General features: G+C 50.4%; 2 protein-coding genes across 2 annotated transcripts; one reads left to right on the top strand and one right to left on the bottom strand.

Annotated features, from left to right (window-relative positions):
• Positions 1-205: 205 nt before the first annotated feature.
• LOC131808436 (uncharacterized protein C2orf16-like) lies at positions 206-5920 on the top strand. The gene is given in 5 exon segments (XM_059134372.1): positions 206-383; positions 702-1181; positions 2350-2681; positions 3944-4499; positions 4502-5920. Coding segments are annotated over 5 exon segments (2460 nt in total). The 3' UTR covers positions 5416-5920.
• A 1157-nt stretch (positions 5921-7077) lies between these two features.
• On the bottom strand, positions 7078-17214 carry LOC131808435 (intraflagellar transport protein 172 homolog). The gene is given in 20 exon segments (XM_059134371.1): positions 7078-7345; positions 7459-7568; positions 7787-7967; positions 8151-8215; positions 8328-8421; positions 9290-9432; positions 9748-9864; positions 9949-10084; positions 10212-10309; positions 10892-10981; positions 11511-11548; positions 11613-11713; positions 11889-11957; positions 11959-12004; positions 12198-12276; positions 12457-12705; positions 12919-12996; positions 13506-13598; positions 13887-13971; positions 15343-17214. Coding segments are annotated over 20 exon segments (2346 nt in total). The 5' UTR covers positions 15549-17214.
• Between the last annotated feature and the right edge of the window lie 651 nt (positions 17215-17865).

Below are 17865 nucleotides of genomic sequence, written 5' to 3'. Positions count from 1 at the left end.
GACAATACCAAGATCACTGGGTCAAAGAACAGCATCTAAGGAAATGAGCCAAAAGCCACTGCATCAAGTCACAGAATCTGCAGTAATGACCACCACATCTCTCCTTCCAGGTGCAGAATATTAGGGGGTGAAGCCAATGCCACAACTTAAGACTGTGGATTCTATGACGTTACCCCCAGGATTGCACAATGTAACATCTGTAGACATGATTCCGGGTTCAGTCCCACAGATGGTGAAATATGGACAGCTGATCCCAACTGTGAGCCCTAGAGAACTGGCCCCAGAACTTCAACTGCAGATTGCAACATCTAATGAGTTGGCTCCTATTTCACAGCTGGAAAGTGGGATTTCTGTGCAGTTAGCCCCAGGGTCTCAGCTTCAAGGTGTGAAATCTATTCATTTTACCCTAGGAACATAACAACAAAGTGGAAAAGCTGCTGAGTTAGCCCAGGCACCACAGTTGCAAAATAGGAAATCACTATATTTGACCCACAATTCACAGTTGCGAGGTCTGGAATATGTTCATTTGGCCCTACCACCGAAGTTTTCAGATACAAAAGCTGTGGAGCTGATCCTAAGATGACAACAGGAAGAGAATAAATCCATGAAGTTTGCCCCAAAGCCATGGTTACAAGATTAACGATCTAAGGAGACAGCCCCAATACTATTGCTTAAAGATGTGAAATTTCCTCAAATGGTAGAATGTAGAAATGTGATTCCTGAAACACAGGTGGAAAGTATGAAATATGAGGAGCCAATCTCAGGGGCACACATTCAAGCAGTAAAATCTGCAGAGCTGAACCTCAAGCCAAATCATCAAGCCACAGAACCTGAAGGATTAACCCGATGGCATCAAGCTTTGGAATCTTCAGGAATGATCCCCGAGCCAGGATATCCAGGAGCAGAAGTAGAGTTGACTTCCGACCCTTGTCACCACAGGAAAGAATCTCTGGAGTTGACACAATCATCTTTAAGAAGTACTCCAGGGCCACTGAACCAGACTTCAGAATCTATGCAGGTGAACTCAGTGCCATTCCAAGGTGCTCTTGAGACAATGCTCCAAGGCATAAAAGCCTTGGACACGCGAATGCCTCAACACATAATACAAGAATATCCAGAGTTAGTACCAGGATCAGAGATGCAAGGAATGAATCCAGAAGTGTTGAACCCAGAGTCCCAAAGTATGAAGTTTGTTCATCTGAATCTAGGACTGTATTCAGAATTTACGAACTATAAGAAATTGACCCCAGAACCTCAATTTCAAGGTGTGAAATCTGTGCCACTGACCCCAGAACCACAGCCCCAAAGTACAAAACCTGAGGAGTTAATTCTAGGTCTGTTAATGCATGGCAATAAAGTTGTGGATTTAACTGTACCACTGGAAGTATCTAAGAGGTTGATTCTCTCAGTCATGGCCTCAAGTTAAGGACTCGGGGGAATCCTATACAAGGCCAGTGCAGGAAGTTACAGGATCTGAAGAGATGACACCAGAGCCCAAGCATCACACTACAGAAACTATGGGGTTGACCCCCAAAGCAAGGCCAACAGAGAAGGAATTCCTTGGCATGACCCCAAAGCCAATAAGTAAAACCACTGGATATACAGAGAGCGCTCCAAGGCCCTATCCTCAAGCGCTAGAATTTGTGGAGGTGATCTCCGAGAAAAGACTGCAAAGGGAAGAATCAGAAGCACTGACTACAGAGTCATTACATCATGTCCCAAAGTCTTCAAAGATGACACCAAGGCTAAGATATCCAGCTCCTGAATCTGTGGGCTCAACCTCTAAGCAGTGCCTTCAAAGGGAGAAATCTTTAGATTTGTCCCCAAGACAAACAGGTCAAGCTACAGGACATGCAGAATCTGTAGAGCTCACATCTGAGACACAGCAGCAAGGGGATGGACCGATGGGGCTGACACAGTCACAGAATCAAAGTATGAAATACTCACAGATAGTTCCAGGACTACAGGGTCAAATTACAGAGCTTATGAGGATTAGTCCAAAGCCACTAGATCAAGTCACAGGCTCTACAAAGACACAGCTTCAAGCTGCTCAACCAATAGGAATAACCTCAATAGGCCCCCCAAAAGTTGTTGAATATGTGAAAGTGACACTTGGGCCACCACTTCAGGTTGTAAAGTCTGTAGCATTAACACCAGGGGGTACCTCTCAAATGGTAGACTATGTTGAACTGACTCCAAAATTATAAGATGTGAGACCTTCTGAGTTTACCTCAGGGCTATGGTTGCAAAGTGTAAAATCAAAGGAATTAACCACAGAGCCAACACACCAGATTTTGGATAGAATGTAGTTGATAGGCTTTCAAATTGTAAAGACTGTGTTAATGCCAGGGCCACCACTTCAGATTGTAAAATCTGAGGATTTAGCACCACTACCCATTCCTCAGATTGTAGAACCAATAGGAGTCTCCTTAGGATCAGCTACTGAAGTAATGGATTGTTTGGATTTCTTCCCAAGGCCACATCTTCAAGAAATGGTAGAACCTGTAGAACTAACTATGAGGCCAAATACCGAAGAGAAATCTTCAGAATCACTCTCACAGCCAGCATTTTCTTTGGAGGAATCGGCAGTGTTCACTCATGAACAAGGGCTTCAGGCTGTGAAAGGAATGGGGATAAAAACAGGGCCTCCTCAAATCATGGAATGTGAGGATTTGAATCTAGTACAGATATATCAGAATAGGGAATCTGAGGATTTTATGTCAAGAGAGGAGTTACAAATAGGGAATTCTTTCTCTAGATTTCTACAGAACTCTTCAAACTCGCTCATCTCAAGCTCTGTCGAAGCATCTGAATTAGGAAGCCTTTGTGATCTGGAGATGCCAGAAGTGTCAAGGGCCTTGGATATAAAAGACTTTGGGACAGATATTTTGCAGTCTGAAGAATACTTTATAGACCCTACTGTGATACGAACGTCAACCCTTCCCTTTTCCCTTCACAATCAACCCTCTGATAAGATTGCTAACAGTGTAGAAATCCCATATTTTGAGATCCCAGGAGTGGGTGTCATATCTAAGAGGACTGTTAAGAAGCAGGTGGAGAAGCTAGAGAATTCACTCCAGCGCCTATCCCAACATCCACTGCAAAGCTGGAGATCACCATCTAGGACCTTCCAGTCAGGATCAGGAACTCAGAGGCCTTAACTGGTCTGTCTTGAGCAGACAACAGAATGTCTGGAACAATCACTCCTGGAGACAGCAACTACCCAGAAAATATCTCTCCAAGATGCTAATGATAGGGAATATCTTGGCTACCACTATGGAAAGGAACCTTTGTTCTCAAACATCTTTAATGGAAAGAGCCACTGCAGATATCTATCTATTCAGAATTTATTTGGGGTTCCTGCGGAACTGATGGAACTTTCCAAGAGTCTGCTAGAGAAGAGTCGAAGTATTATTTCTCAGACTTCAGTGTCCAAAAACTACATTCAGAGACACACTTCCTATCATGGTCATGAACAAAGAATAGCCTTAAGGATGTGGACACGTAGCTCCATGTCCTCCATAATACAGCAACACTCTGGAGCTAGTGTGAAAATAAAGAAAAGTTCGAAGCTTAGTGATATATCCCAGGAAGTCATTCAGCACATGCCTGTTTCATGTACAGATGGTCAGCCTCCTGTCCCAGTAAATTTAGAGTCTTCCTTCAATATAGTTTTCACTAGGAAAGATTCTGTTCCAATGGAAGAGAGTGAGAACTCAGAGTTCACAGACAAGGATTTTTGAGTCCCAACACTGTCTCAAGCCAAGTTATCTTCCCCAGGCCAAGACTGACTTGTCAGAACAGTTCCAGTTGCTACAAGATCTGCAGCTAAAAATGGCAGCAAAACTGTTAAGGAGTCAAATACCCCCCAATGTACTTCTACCTCTAACTTCAGGTCTGGTTTTAAAATACTCTATCTGCCTACAGTGTGGCCTATGTGTAGATTTTAATTGCTGTCATAAATTACAGGGCACTTTGGAGCCTTACCTTCTTACAGCTCTACCTTGTAAGCACTCCTGAAAACCACGGAGAGATTAAGGTGAGTTTTGGCTTTAGGTTGCAAACTAGGAAAAGATCCCAAGTCCCAAAGTACCACAGAAGAGACAGATCCAACACACTAAGGAGTTCTATATCACCATCACCAAGAAAAGCTAAAGTCTATACTCGAACTTCCAAGAGTCCTACTTCTACAATGCATTTCCAGTCCATATCTTCCCAGTCTCCTGCTCCTGCACAAGTCCACAACAGGCAAAGATAGTATAGGAGCCCTGCCCTAGCAGGAAAGATGACAATTGGAGGGCTAGGGCACTATGAGTTTACTCAAGTTCATTCTCTACCAGAGAGTGACTTTGAAAGCAATAAGGATGAAACATGGGCTAAAAGGAGAATAAAAAAGACCCGTAGTTCAAAATACCCAAAGAAAAGGATCACTACGGGAGGCAGAAGATAAAACACAAAGTTCTACACAAATGGTAGAACCACAATATGGAGTTCTTCTCGGGATTACAAGAACAGTTAAGAGGGAAGAGGAATGGAGCATCTCAGACGACTACTGCCTCTTCGAAAAGACAACCTAAGAAATCCTCCCAACCCAAATTCATTCAACTGTTTTTTCAAGGCCTAAAGCAAGCATTCCAGAGAGCACGAAGAATAATGGCTTTTGCTGGACAGAAGCCTGAGGACAGGTCAAGGCCAGACCATTTGTGTTCAAGCAAAAACCACCATCCAAAACGAAAAGCCAGAGATGATTCCTCATCAAGAGATATCAAAAGAGATAGGATGTCAGTTGGTAAGCTAAAGCCAACAGACATAACCACTAAGCAGGAGAAGATGTTATGGGAAGAAATACAGCAATTCAGATCAGCTCATCAACCAAAAAGAAGTAGCTCTTTCCAACGTAGACATACCCAACGACCCAAGCCCATAGTTTCCCAAAGAAGTGCTATTTTCAAAACCACTTCAGTCGGACAGGCTGTGGTCATTGTTCAAAACAACAAGAGCAGCAAAGATAAGAGAAACTCCTACAGATGTGAAATCTCTAGCCAGGAGTCCAAGAGCTCCAAAATAGGAACCAGAGTTCAAGCCAGAGGGAGAAATCTACATGGTTCCCTTAAGAGAACCTCACACAGTCACCTTACAGAGAAACTCACACCCAAGAAGCGAAACCCCCATAGCTTTGTAAGGGAGAGAACCCCAAGTAATTCCTCTGAAAGCCATTGCAGTCCCTCCGAGAGGCGCCATCGAAGTCATCCTCGGAGGAGACATCACAGTTCCTCTGAAAGGAGCCATCAGAGTCCCTGTGAGAGGAGATGTCTCTTTCAGAAAACTCATCACAGTCCCTTAGAGGTGAGAGGACACAGCCCTTCTGAGAGAAGACAGCACAGGACCTCTGAGAGGAGTGGTCGCAGTTCCTGAGAACTCACTGTAGTCCCTCTTAAAGAAGTGGACGCAGTCTGTGTGAGGGGAACAGCCACAGTCATTCTGAGCAGAGCCAACAGAGCCACTTTGAAAGGGGCCAGTACAGTTGGTGTGGGAAAACCCATCTCAGTCCCTCTGTGAGAACCCATCACAGTCCCGCTAAGGAGAGACTCCAACACAGCTGCCCCAGGAAGAGGCTCAGACATGGTCTGTCTGAAGATTGCAAGGGCAATCTCCTGGGGACCACACACAAAATACTCCAAAACAGGCCAAGTTTAGAGGCCTGAAGCTAACAGATGAGAAGAGATTCGTCCCCATTATTCACTGACTGGCTCAAGCCTTCACCAACCTGCCTCTTTTCTGGCTTCTTTCCTGCTCAGCCACTGCCTTGGATACCGGCACCCTCAGCAATCAAAGAGCCTCTGTGCCTCTCTACCTGGGGGGAGGAAGGGCGGGAATGGGTCTGTCATTTCTCTAACATAAATAAAGGGGCAATAATTGATCTCCACTAGAAAGCCCATTCGTCGTGCTGGGGGGGGGTGGGGGACAGAGGGTGAAGGGGTATTGGGTGTCCCGCGAACGGATGGAACGCGAGGAAGGGGCCCTGAAGCCACGTTTGGGGCTCTAAACCCCACCTACAGCTTCCTGGGGCGGGGTCTCAGAGGACGGAGTCCTGTCACGTGACTCACTCCAGCCCCAGCCCCCTCGGAAGCTGCCAGGCAGAAGTAGAAGTTCAGACCTGGGATCGGAGGCTCTGACTCCACATCCCCCTCAAACTCCTAATACCATATTTCTCTGAATCAAAGATGCATCATTTACTTATTTTTTGTTATTTTTTTGTTTTAGACAGCATGAGTGGGGAGGGGCAGAGGGAGAAGAAGAGCGAATCTAAGGCAGATTCCACACCCAGTGCAGAGCCCAGTGCAGAACTTGATCTCACAACCCTGAGATCATGTGCTGAGCCGAAAATGAAGTGTCAGATGCTTTACCCACCAAATCACCCAGGTACCCCAGATACATCATTTAAAACTTCACATGCAGGGGCGCCTGAATGGCTCAGCGGGTTAACCCTCTGCCTTCGGCTTGGGTCATGATCTCAGGGTCCTGGGATGGAGTCCCACATCGGGCTCTCTGCTCAGCAGGGAGCCTGCTTCCCCCCCTCTCTCTGCCTGCCTCCGCCTACTTGTGATCTATCTCTCTGTGTCAAATAAATAAATAAAAATCTTAAAAAAAGAAACAAAAAACAGAAAACTTCACATGCAACCCAAATTCTAAGATAATAAAATGTGATTATATATATGTTTAGGAATTGATGAAACCTCTTGACTTGGCTTAACCGGCTAGATTCTTCTCTTTAGGAGCTTCTATGTAGAGGAGGAGACTCTGCTTTCTTCCTGGCTTCCTTCTGGCCCCAGCTCCGGCCTCTGGATTTGCCCTTCCAGCTCTGGTCCCAGGTCTGCCCCCCGCCTCACAAAGCCTCCCTCCCTCTCAGTCGAGACCTCACCCGCCTCTGAACTCCACTTCAAATCACATCCTTTATCTTCACCGAGGTACTCAATTAGCTGAGCCACAGTGGTGTCCAACTTCCCCCAATTTCAGGCTGTTAGGCGTTCTGCCTCAGATCCCCTTTTATAGTTTTCATAGTTCTGGCTCTAGCATCTAGCAAGCACTCAGCAGGTACCTGCCGCCTGAGCGAAAATGAGAGGCCCAGGAGGAAAAAGCAATGTCTGAGGAAGAATGCTGGCTGTGAGGGCGGTCCCGGAAGTGGGCGGCCAGGAAGGGTGGAGCCCGCCTCACCTTCATCCAGCACTTTTCCTCCAGGCTGCTGCTGCCTGAGCCCCGCACCTTGAGGTAGCAGTCGACGGCAGGGCTATACTCTCCAGCCTGCTCCCACTGGCGAGCTTGGTCCACGAGCCCCTCCATGCCCCTGAGATGAGAGTACACGTGACCAGGACAGGCTGGGCAGCGTGGCCTATCCCGTGCACACCTTGTGACCCACCCTCCAGCCCTGCCGACACTTGCTGCCTCCTGGCATCATACCTGGCCCCTTTCTTGGTAGCCTCCCGCTCATACTCTTCCCTCAGAACCTCCAGCTGGCCTGGCACATAGTCCTTGCAGATCCGCAGGGCGTCGCTCCATAATCCAGCCTCCTGCTTGGATTTCCAGGTATCAGGAAGGCAGAGGCCGGCGTGACACCTTCCCACTGCCACACAGGTGCTCTATACTATGGGCCACGGATCCCTAGGTCCTTGCACCTCTCCAGTGCTAACTCTCTGGATCTTTCCCAGTAGTATTGGTTAGTGTAGTGCTCTGTGGGTTCTTACACTCTCTCCCCCTCCCCCTCATGGTCCTGAATCCGGTGCCCTACCTTATAATAATTGAGGGCCAGGCCCGGTCTCTGAGCCCGAAGCAGCAGCCCTTCTGCTTTCTGAAAGTCCTTCTCCTCCAAGGCCCCCCGGGCCTGCCCCACAAGCCCCTTGGCGACAGTGTCAGGATCGTGGGCCTCGGCCACACGCTGAGCTGCCTCCCAGTCCTGGTTATGGACGAACCTGCTCCCAGAAGAGGACACAGGGGAGGCTCAGCCCAGGACTGAGGCCTCAATAGTGGGAGACAGACAGCCATATCAGAGGGGGTAGAAGATTTATTGGTACTAGGTTCAGGTGAAGGTGGCCATGCCAGGTCCTGGGGCTGCGGCTGGGCGGACGGGCGTAAGGAATTGACAGGTAACTCACATGAGGGCTGCTTCCTTGGGCTTACCAGCCCTGATGAATTCAGCTTCGGCCTCTTCAGATTTAACCTGCAGGGACAGAAGGGCAGCCGCACACGATCAGAAGCAGATTGCCATCATGGCAGCCGGGAGACAGGAGGAGGTCCAGGTTAAAAGCAAGGGAGGAGGAGCACATCCATACCTCATCCTCCAGGTACAGAGCATGTCGGAGATGCATCTCAGGGGTTTTGTGCTTGAGGGCCAGCCGGGAGAGTTCAAAAGCAAATTCAAATGAGCTGAAATGGAAGGTGTAGGGAAGGTCTGCCTACTCAGTACTTTCATTTTATAAGAGGCGGAGCAGGGCAAGAGAAAACAAATCGGGTAGAGACGGGGCCAGGGGAGGGAAAGGACAGACTGAGAAGACAACCCATGTGAAGTGACACAGAAGCACACAGACACGTAAAGAAGGACGGGGTCAGGGGACACTTGGAAAAGCCTGTGCTTCCTGCGACCAGTGGGCATAAAGGAATGGGATGGGCGTGAGGCAGGGGGCCGCAGTGAGCCTCACAGCACTACTCTGCCTCGGGAGCAAGGGCTCCGGGTTCTCCACCACTTCCTCCTGAGCCACATTTATACTAGCAGAAAAACTCTCTAAAACATTAAGACTACTGTCAGCCATCTGACTCGATGCAGGATTATTACTGGTCTTTGTAACATTTGCTTAAGAAAAGCTCTTTTTGCATTTAACAGAAGCCCACTTCTGTTACTCAGAAGTCAATTACTGGCTTAGTGAACCTTCGCTTTAAAAGCTCTTCTCTCTGGGGCACCTGCCTGGCTCAGTCTGTAGAATGAATGACCCTTGATCTGGGGTTGAGTTCAAGCCCCACAATGGCTATAGTAATTACTTAAAAAGGTCTTTTTGAAAAAAGAAGGAAAACTGATCACTTTCCATCTTCTTGGAACAGCTAAACACTGTTCTGAGCCCTTGGGGAACAGGGGCAGAGCTACTGATTCATTCCTTGCCTCTCCATCACGTTCTTCCAAGGATTTCTTCACTCCTGCCTCCGTTTTCAGAAACACTTCTCAGCTATACAGCCGTTTTCCTTGTCTATGTAGAGGCTCTGTCTCGAAAGGGGCCAGTGGAGAGAAGCCGTGGGGCCTCACCAGTTGTCGGCGACGTGGTCCACGGCAGCTTCCAGGAGTCCGAGCTTAGTGAGCAGTCTCACTGAGGATGCTCCTCCCAGGCTCTTTGCCCACAGATAGGCCACGTGCTTGTGGGCATCAGCTCCTCCGTGAGCCTGGGCCACCTGTGAAGCAAAGCCATTTGGCAATCCTCCCACGCAGGGCCACAGGGCTGCTCCCTTCCCCCGCTGACCGGACTGCAGCTTTGACAAGGGTCAGGTCTTTCTACTAGAACAGGGAGAGGGCTCAGTTTTGGGTCTGTTAGCCTGCGCAGGTCCAAGGATGGACTTCAGGTAGTCCACAGACCCCTCCTACCGCATGTGAAATTTTGCCTGTTGGTATGGACATTTTTCAAAGAGACCCACGACCAGTTCAGAATGTGTCACTTGAGAGTGGGGAAGAGGCACGGGCGTGTCCCCAGAGTGACCTGGACTCCTTACCTGGTAGGCCTCCTCCCAAAGCCCATTGGACCGGTCCATGTTCACTGTTGCCGTCCACTCCTGAGCCTCGAGGTAGTGATACTCGGCCTCCTGCAGTCGGCCTTCAGCCTCCAGCTCCTGGCGAAAGGAGGGTCAGGATGGGGCGAGGGGGACGTGGGGCCTGTTCGGGGAAGAGATGGCCGAGACCGGAGAAGGGCTCACCTTGCCCAGGCGTAGGTGTGTGTCACTGAGGAGATCTGGGTGGTGCTTCCCTACCAGGCGGATCATATCATCATACAGCTTGTGCTTTTTGAACATGGTGATGGCAAGATCAGGCTCTTCCACTGTCACGTAGAGCCTGGGGAGGGGAGAGACACCAGGGGCCTCCTCGACCCAGATTCCCGCATCACTGCCCTCTAGGCAGACGGCGCGCATCCTCAGACGCACCCCTCTCCCCACACGCTGCCTCTGGGGCCCTGGCTCACCTTTCAGCCTCCAGGTACTTGCCCTGCTTCTCCGTCTCCTGAGCCTGGCTGATGTACAGCACCGACATGTCTTCCGGCCTCATGCACTTCATCGCCAGCTGTGCAGACACACAGAGCCCCAGTCACCTCCAGCGCACTTCCGAGGCAGGCAGGGGGGCTGCGGGATGGCCAGGGAAGCGCGACTCGGGGGTGACCTGTGTTCCCAGCAACTCTGAACCTTCCCAACAACCACAGGGGTTTGTGTACGGATGCTTTCCTGGTCAGTCCAGGGAATTCCAAGACCATAAGGAGCAGAGTCAGGACTATATTCTGCTCAGGCAGAAAGGCCAGAGATGCCCTGTGCTGGGGCACGTGTTCCCACTCCCGTGCTCCCGCCAACCACTGGGTTCTGGGCGCCAGCAGCAAATGAAGTTGCCGCTGTGACTACAGCTAGGGGAGGGGCATTTGGGGCTCCCCAGCTCCCAAACCCTTTTGCTCGCTTCGGAATTACGGGTTTGGAACAAGGGCCTCTTCATCCTTGCCTTTCCCTGCGGCTAGGTGTCCAAGCGCTCCAGACTTTTCTATCTTTTGCTTTTTCTCAGCTTTCAAGGAGGCCAGTGAAGAGGGGACATCAGAGCCCAAGGAAAGTGGGGACAGCCCAGAGAGGTGGAGCCCTCGGAGAACCGGGCCCCGCTCTCTACCTTGTGGGCTTGCTCCCAGCTGCCGGCCCGAGTGTACATGTCTACTGCATCTTCTGTTCGGTCTCCCTTAACGTAGAGCTCCTCCGCAATCTGTGCTCGAGACAGCAGATACAAAAGGCCGGGAGCAAGAGCGTTAGAGCAAGAGCGTTAGAGCGGCCTGCAGGGGGCAGAGCAAACCTCAGCTGGAGTGGCGGGGAGGGGACGGGTCCTTAGTCCACAACACAGAAGAAAAGAGGGCTATGGTGTCTCACACCCTCCACTGTTTTGAAAACAAAAACAAAAACAAAAACAAAAAAAACAGCCAAAACCAGAATGGGGACAATACAACAGGCAGTTTAAAAGGACCGAAAAGGACCTCGTACTTTACAACACAGGGCAATTCCACATTGGAACAGCTCCATAGGAAGAGAGCTGGAGACTCGCTTTATAGGTCTGGGAGAGGGCTCTATGTTATGTTGGAATGAAATAAGGGAAGTAAACTGCTTTCTTCTTGCTCAGGGTGGCTGGTGCTGCTGGACCCAGAAAGAAGGATTTGGTGAGGGGCCCCCACTTCCGGTTCTGGGTTCTCTTCTCATTCGGTACTGCGTTGCCTCCAGCTCCAGCAAGGGACTTTCCTCACCTCATACTCCTGCAGAGACGCATAGTGTTGGGCCCCGCGTTGGGGTTGTATGTGGTGTTGTATGTGGTTGTATGTGGTGTATGTGGTTGTATGTGGTTGTATGTGGTGTTCCGACAGTATTCCGGTCCGGTAGATCTAATACATAAATGGCCTTCTTCCACTGGTGGACGCCAAGGGCAGCTTCAATTGCCTTAATGGAGCACCTGGCAGAGCTGGGAAAGGCATCCATGCGTATGAGGCAAGAGGAAGACAGGTAGAGGTAGGGAGACACCTCAAGCCTACTCCAACCTACATGGTGCCATCTCTCTCGGAGCCTCGGTGCCCTTACTTGCCCCATCACCTTGGACCTCACACCCAGTCGCCTTTGCACCCCTCTACCTGGCTTCAATGTAGTGATGAATGGCTGCATCGAGCTGCTTCTGCTGCACCAAGTGATCCCCCAAGGCCCAGTCTCATCACCTCCACTGGGAATGCCAACCGAGCCAGCTCCACCGCTGCCAGGGTCAGAGAGGGCACTCAGCTAAGCCTTCCAGGGATGGGACTCCGGGAAATGGGGTGTGGAAAATAGGTGACAAGTGGAGGGATGGAGAACTGAGCTGATCCACCAGAACAGGTGCACAAAATTGGTGCAGGGGGACTATTCGGGCAAGACTCTAACAGGGAAGGCTGGGTTGTCCGGGGCAGTACCTTTCATGAATGCACTGCCTTTACAGTAGCACTCCAGGGCCCGCTCTGGGTTTCGAATCTTCTCAAAGAGATCACCTGCCTGTTGACACATACCACGTGACTACAACAACAACCCTACTACACTAAGAATCAAGTAGCAGCCCCCAAAGGTGGAGACTCAGCCACCAGTTCTGGGGGGCTATGCACTCCAGGACTCCCCTGGGTAGGAGGGAGTGCTGAGACCTGGAGAGGAGGGACAGGAACGGGAAGCCAGCCATACCCTTTCATACAGCTCCCCCTTGATTAGGGCTGCAGTGATGTTTTCTACCAGCTCGGTGTTAGCTAGCAGTTCCTCCCGGGCCAGCACCAGTCGGGCAGCTTTGGCAGGGAGCCCGGCTTTGAGGTAGAGGCTGATGGTTGCTAGTCCATCCCCCTGGCTCTCCTGTAGCTCACCGGCTCACTCCTCTTGCTGTGTGTCCATCAGCCACTGGTAGTAACTCCGGCGCAGCTTCTCCAGGGCTGGGTGGCCCTGGACATGCAAGAGAGGAATCTTGCATCCTTCCTGTGCTGCTTCCCAAACTTCTCCAATCCCACTGTAACAACAGAAAGCCTCCCGGTCACCAACGTGCCAACTCCCAGCCCAACCCTGTTCCAGCTCCTATAGCCTCCTTGGTAAGAAGAGGCTTCAGATATTGGTGGAACTGAGCTGCGAGCACCAAGGAGAAGACAGAACTGCTAGTACCTTGGCCTGAGCCACAGGGATACACTCATCCCAACGGTGCAGCTCATGCTACATATCCATAGCCTCCTCAACGGCACTCTAGGGGAACCCCGGCAGAGGAGAGAGGGACACCAAGAAGTGAGAGGAGCATCAGGGATCGGCAGGCTGTCCTCAGCCGGGGTATGATGCAGCCCTGGGGGACTGAAAGCCTCACCCTTGACCTATGCACAAGCAGTGGATTTATCATGAAAGCAGAAGGAGGTTAAGCCCCAGGGCACCTCATTTGCATAGGCCCCTTCCAAGGCATTATTTCTTAAGGAGGGCTCCTCAAATTCTATCTGCTTCGGGCCCCACAAACCCTGGATTTGCCTGTGTGCACAAGCAGGGCCAGGGCAGGCTCTAGGGTAGGGGGAGGCGGCAGATGGGGAGGCAGCAGACAGCTTATAAAGACATAGCTGTAAGGAGCAGAGCCAGAAGGAAGGAGTGACATTTTAGCTGCATCAACCTTTCTAGAAGCTCTCCCCCGGAGCTCTCTCCTCCCCTCAGGCTGCCTCACTCCCCCTCCCGCCCAGCTCCCCTCTTGAATCTGGCCCCTCTGCTCCCATCACCTGCTCCAAGAAGATCATCTCAGCCAGCTTGTAGTTCTTCTCCAGCATGGCTAGGCGTGCTCAGACCTGGTAAAAGTCTGTTCCTTCTCCACCCTGCGGGGGGAAGAAGAAGGCTCTGGTTATCCTGTCAGCACTGCAGGAGCCATTCTGACTATGAGAGCTTATTAGACAGGAAGGCCACAGAGACGACGAAGCTAAAGGACCAGAAAGCTGAAAACCTTCATGGGGCTTAAAGGATGAGGTCTGGCAAGCCATTCCAGAGCGGTCTGACTCGAAGGTGGAGGCGCGCAAGCCATGGCTGGAAAGCCAGGGGTGGTGGGGCTGCGCGTGAAGAGAAATCTCAGCTTGAGAGACTGAATAATTCAGGAGGATAATACTTGCATATTCCCGAGACACTTGGTCTGCAATCTCCTTGGTCTCATGCAGGAATCGAGCTTTTGCTACATGGCCCCAAGCAGAAAAGCACCTACAGGGCGGAAGCAATCATAGTAACAGCAGCATCACTGCAGGATCAGCGCGGACACACCGGCCCAGCAGCCGAACACTGAGCCTCGGTGAAGTGCCGCGCATCGTTTCTGCCCCTAGAGACACAAGGGGAAACTCGGATAAGGGCCTTGCTCTCAGGGAACTTACTTTCTGGGGGAAACAAGTAGTTAGTACGCAAACAAAGATATTCCAGAGAAAGAAGAGTGAAATGGAATAGCGTGACAGAACATATAAACTGTAACGGAGGGGGCTAGTTCAGCTGGAACTCAGAGAAGGCCTATCTGAGGAGATGACATTTGTGCCAAGACCTAAGTACAAGAAAAAGTCAGTCATGCAAGATGGGGAAAAATTATTCCAGGCAGAGGGAAGAGCGCATGTAAGGTGCCATGGCAGGAATGAGTCTGAGATACTCAAAGGGCCCAAGGGGTGCCAGTGTGGCTGGAGACTAACGGGCACGTGGGTACCTAGAAGATGAAGGGGGCAGAGGCCAAATATTGTAAGGAGTTAGGACATGTCATGGGCTGTGGATCTTATACTAAGTAGAACAGTAAGCTACTGGAAGGTTTGAGCAAATAAAGGACACAATCTGATTTATGGTGTAACACATGATTTCAGCTATTGTGGGATGAATGGATGGTAGGTGTGTAAGAACAGGATCCGTGAGACTAAGAGGCTTTTGTGACACTGCAGGTAGAGGTGTGGTCTGTTCTGGGCTGGACAGTAAGAGCTTCAGGATGTGTTCTGAAGACGCTGGGTCAGGGCCCTAGGACAAGCTGGTCGTCTACCTGTGGGGCCATGGGAAAGGAAGCATCCAAGAGGACTCCTGGCAAAACAGTAGCAGCTGACATTTACTGAGCACTGAGAATTCTCCTACTTTCTTCACTGCCCCTATGATTCTTCTTTACCACCCCAGGAGGTAAATGCTATCATTCCTCCCATTTACAGAGAGGAAATTAAGAAACCAAGGTTTGGAAAGGTTCACTTAACCCACGGCTATACAAGCTGTTAAATGGAGCCAGGTAACTCGCAAGAGTCTAAAACCTCAAGACTGTCCTACTAACTACACTCCTATGCTGCATTCGGAAATACATGTCAACACCTGGACTGGAGGGCATGGGTGTTAAAACTCTGAAGGGGGACCTACATAGGGGAAGCAAAAGCAAAAAAAATCTTATAAACTGGGATGGAAGAATGTTTGGAATAACTACCTGGAAGGTATTACTGGTTGTAAGGGCAGGGGACTGGTGCCTCAGCACTGGGAGGAGCCTCTCACACACCCCGCCCCCCACACCAAAAATGGCCTCTGGCCATCCTTCCTAGCTGCCCGCACCTCACCTCTGGTCTGCCTCACCTCTCCGCGATGTGGAGCTGCCTTGCCTCGAGTGCCAGTTTGCTCAAGATTTTCCACATTGCCTCTGTTTCTGGGGTCATTTCCAGAGTCTCCAAGAAGGCTGTGGCCCTGAAGACAGAAGGCAGGAAAGCAACAGTGCAGGCACAGCAGGGCGCAGAGGAGTACTGGCGATGGGCAGGGGTGGCGGGGCCAGTTGTCTGGCCCATCCCAGCTCCTCCAGCCTCAGAACCAGCCTCTCCCACCACCTCCTGGGGCTGTCAGCCCAGCCCCTCACCGGGTGTAGTTGCCCTCATCAACTCCATCAGGCCCTCATCCAGCATGTAGGCAACAGTTGTCACACCTTCGGTCACCATCACCTCCGTCTTCCCTCCCTGCCCCCGCTCTGCTCCAGACCTACCCCATCACCCTGTAAAATTTAAGTCCCCCCACCCCACCCGAATTCCAGGTTAGAGTCTCCACCGACTCCACTGCAGAACGGACAGGCCTTACCCCCCCCCCCCCCCCCAGCGCGTACACGCTGAGGGAATCCCAGTGGCCCTTGTTTGCCCGGCGTTTCGTTTCCTTCAAGCAGGTAAGAAGCCCTTATCTACACGGACGCCCTCAGCTTCCGGGACACTCAGAGCTGTGCCCGCACTAATGCCTGCAGGTAAACTGACAAAGTGGGCAACCACTTCTGCTTCCGGCTTGAGTCCTGTTAAAATACAACTTTAACCTGGGCCGTACTTTTGCATACCTTCGTTGCTTAGGTCACCTGAAGAAATCACTAGGCTTGCTTCCTAGTCTCCCGCGGGGAGGAAAGGAAAGGAAAAGCAGGAGGGAGGGAAGAAAAGGAAGGAAGGGAAGAAGAGAAAGAAAAGGAGAAAAACAGAAAAGGGAAGGAAAACATAAAAAGGCAAAGGCCGGTAAGCTAAAACCCGAGCAGGAAAAAACAGGGGAGCAAGCGGAAAGGGTACAGTTGCCCTGATGCAAACACAGCAGCGGGTGAATAAAGCAGGGGTCCTCCAGCAGGATGAGGGGGCGATTCTGAGAATCTGTTAGTCATGAAATCTGGGATCCTCTCTTCAGGAAAGGGAACAAAAGCCATTAGTCTGCCCGATTCCTGCAAAAGCAAACACTGATCATCTCTAGAGGAAAACATGCCCATGTTAGGCCCTTGAGATTCTAAAAATTATATCCAATGTAACGTGAGCCCCCCAATAAAAAAAGGTACCAACATAGAAGTTAACCACCATAAAGGAGTAAACAATAACAAGAACTACAGCACTTGTGGCCCTCCAAGGATTTCCAGTATTAAAAATAACAATTACGGAAGAAAACCAGTTATGGAATATGAAAGAACTGTAAAATGTTTAAAGACCTAAGAGATGGAATGAAACATTAAGCAAGGGACAAGAGACTCTAAAAAATGGCCACATTGTGTTCACTTCAGCAGCAAATATACTAGAAAAAATGACCAGGCAGACTAGAGAAAGAACCAAATAAAACCGTATAAAAAATTCAATATTTGAAGTAAGAAAACTCAGTGGGTGATTTTAATAGCAGATGAGACGATGGTGAAAGTGAACCCCTGACTGGCAAGATTTTTTTTTTTAATAATCTTTTTAAAATTGTATTTATTTATTTATTTGACACAGAGAGAGGGAAACAGGCAAGGGGATGGGAGAGTGGGAGAGGGAGAAGCAGGCTTCCTGCTGAGGCTCGATCCCAGGACCCCGGGATCATGACCTGAGTCAAAGGCAGATACTTAAGGGTCAAGCCACCCAGGCACCCCTTGCAGGATGTTTCTTAAGGAATTATCCAGAATGTAGCACGGAGCGAGAAGGAGGAAGGAAGAATAAGAGGTTATAGAGGCACAAAGACAGGACAAGAAAGGGAACACATACCTAATTAGGAAACCCCCTCAGGTTGCTATCATTGTTACTCCCATTTTCCCAATGAAGCCGCTGGGTGGGCGCTCAGAGCCTGTGTGCCGAGGGCTTCAGGTCAGCGGGATTGGACCATTTACTGAAAGTGCAGCTGGCACTAGGACTTGAGTGCTGGTCTCCTAGCTCCAAAACCCAGCCTCTCTTCAGCATGGTTCCTCTCCCGGTGCCCAGCCTTTTCCGAATCTGAGATCTTCATCATCAGAACGAACGGGAGGTCTTCCGCACTCCGTCTTTGGGGCTTTTACCTAAAGCGCTCCTTTATCCGGGCGCAGACATAGGTTCGCTGGTTCCATGTGCGCCCAGCACGGGGCCTCGTACACAACTGATGTCAAAGGAAACGGACGAAAGCTACCGCGGTTAGCGGTCCGTCCTGCTACTGCACACTACCGACCGAGCAGAGATTCCGCATACAGTAGGCGCTCACCATCGTGAGATTTCAGTTCCCCCCACTTCTCTGGGAACGTTAAGGCTGGCGGGGGAGGGAAGAGGCACGCAACTCCTCACCTGAGGGCTCAGCAGGGTCCTCAGGTGCTTCAACTGCCAGAGGAACACCTGTCTCTCTGATGCCACCAATCAGCGACAACTCCCGTGGTTACCT

The sequence above is a fragment of the Mustela lutreola genome, chromosome 9 (assembly GCF_030435805.1).
Source record: "Mustela lutreola isolate mMusLut2 chromosome 9, mMusLut2.pri, whole genome shotgun sequence".
In the NCBI taxonomy this organism is placed as follows: domain Eukaryota; kingdom Metazoa; phylum Chordata; class Mammalia; order Carnivora; family Mustelidae; genus Mustela; species Mustela lutreola.
The sequence above is the reverse complement of the archived record's forward strand: the minus strand, read 5'-3'. Positions and strand labels throughout refer to the sequence as shown.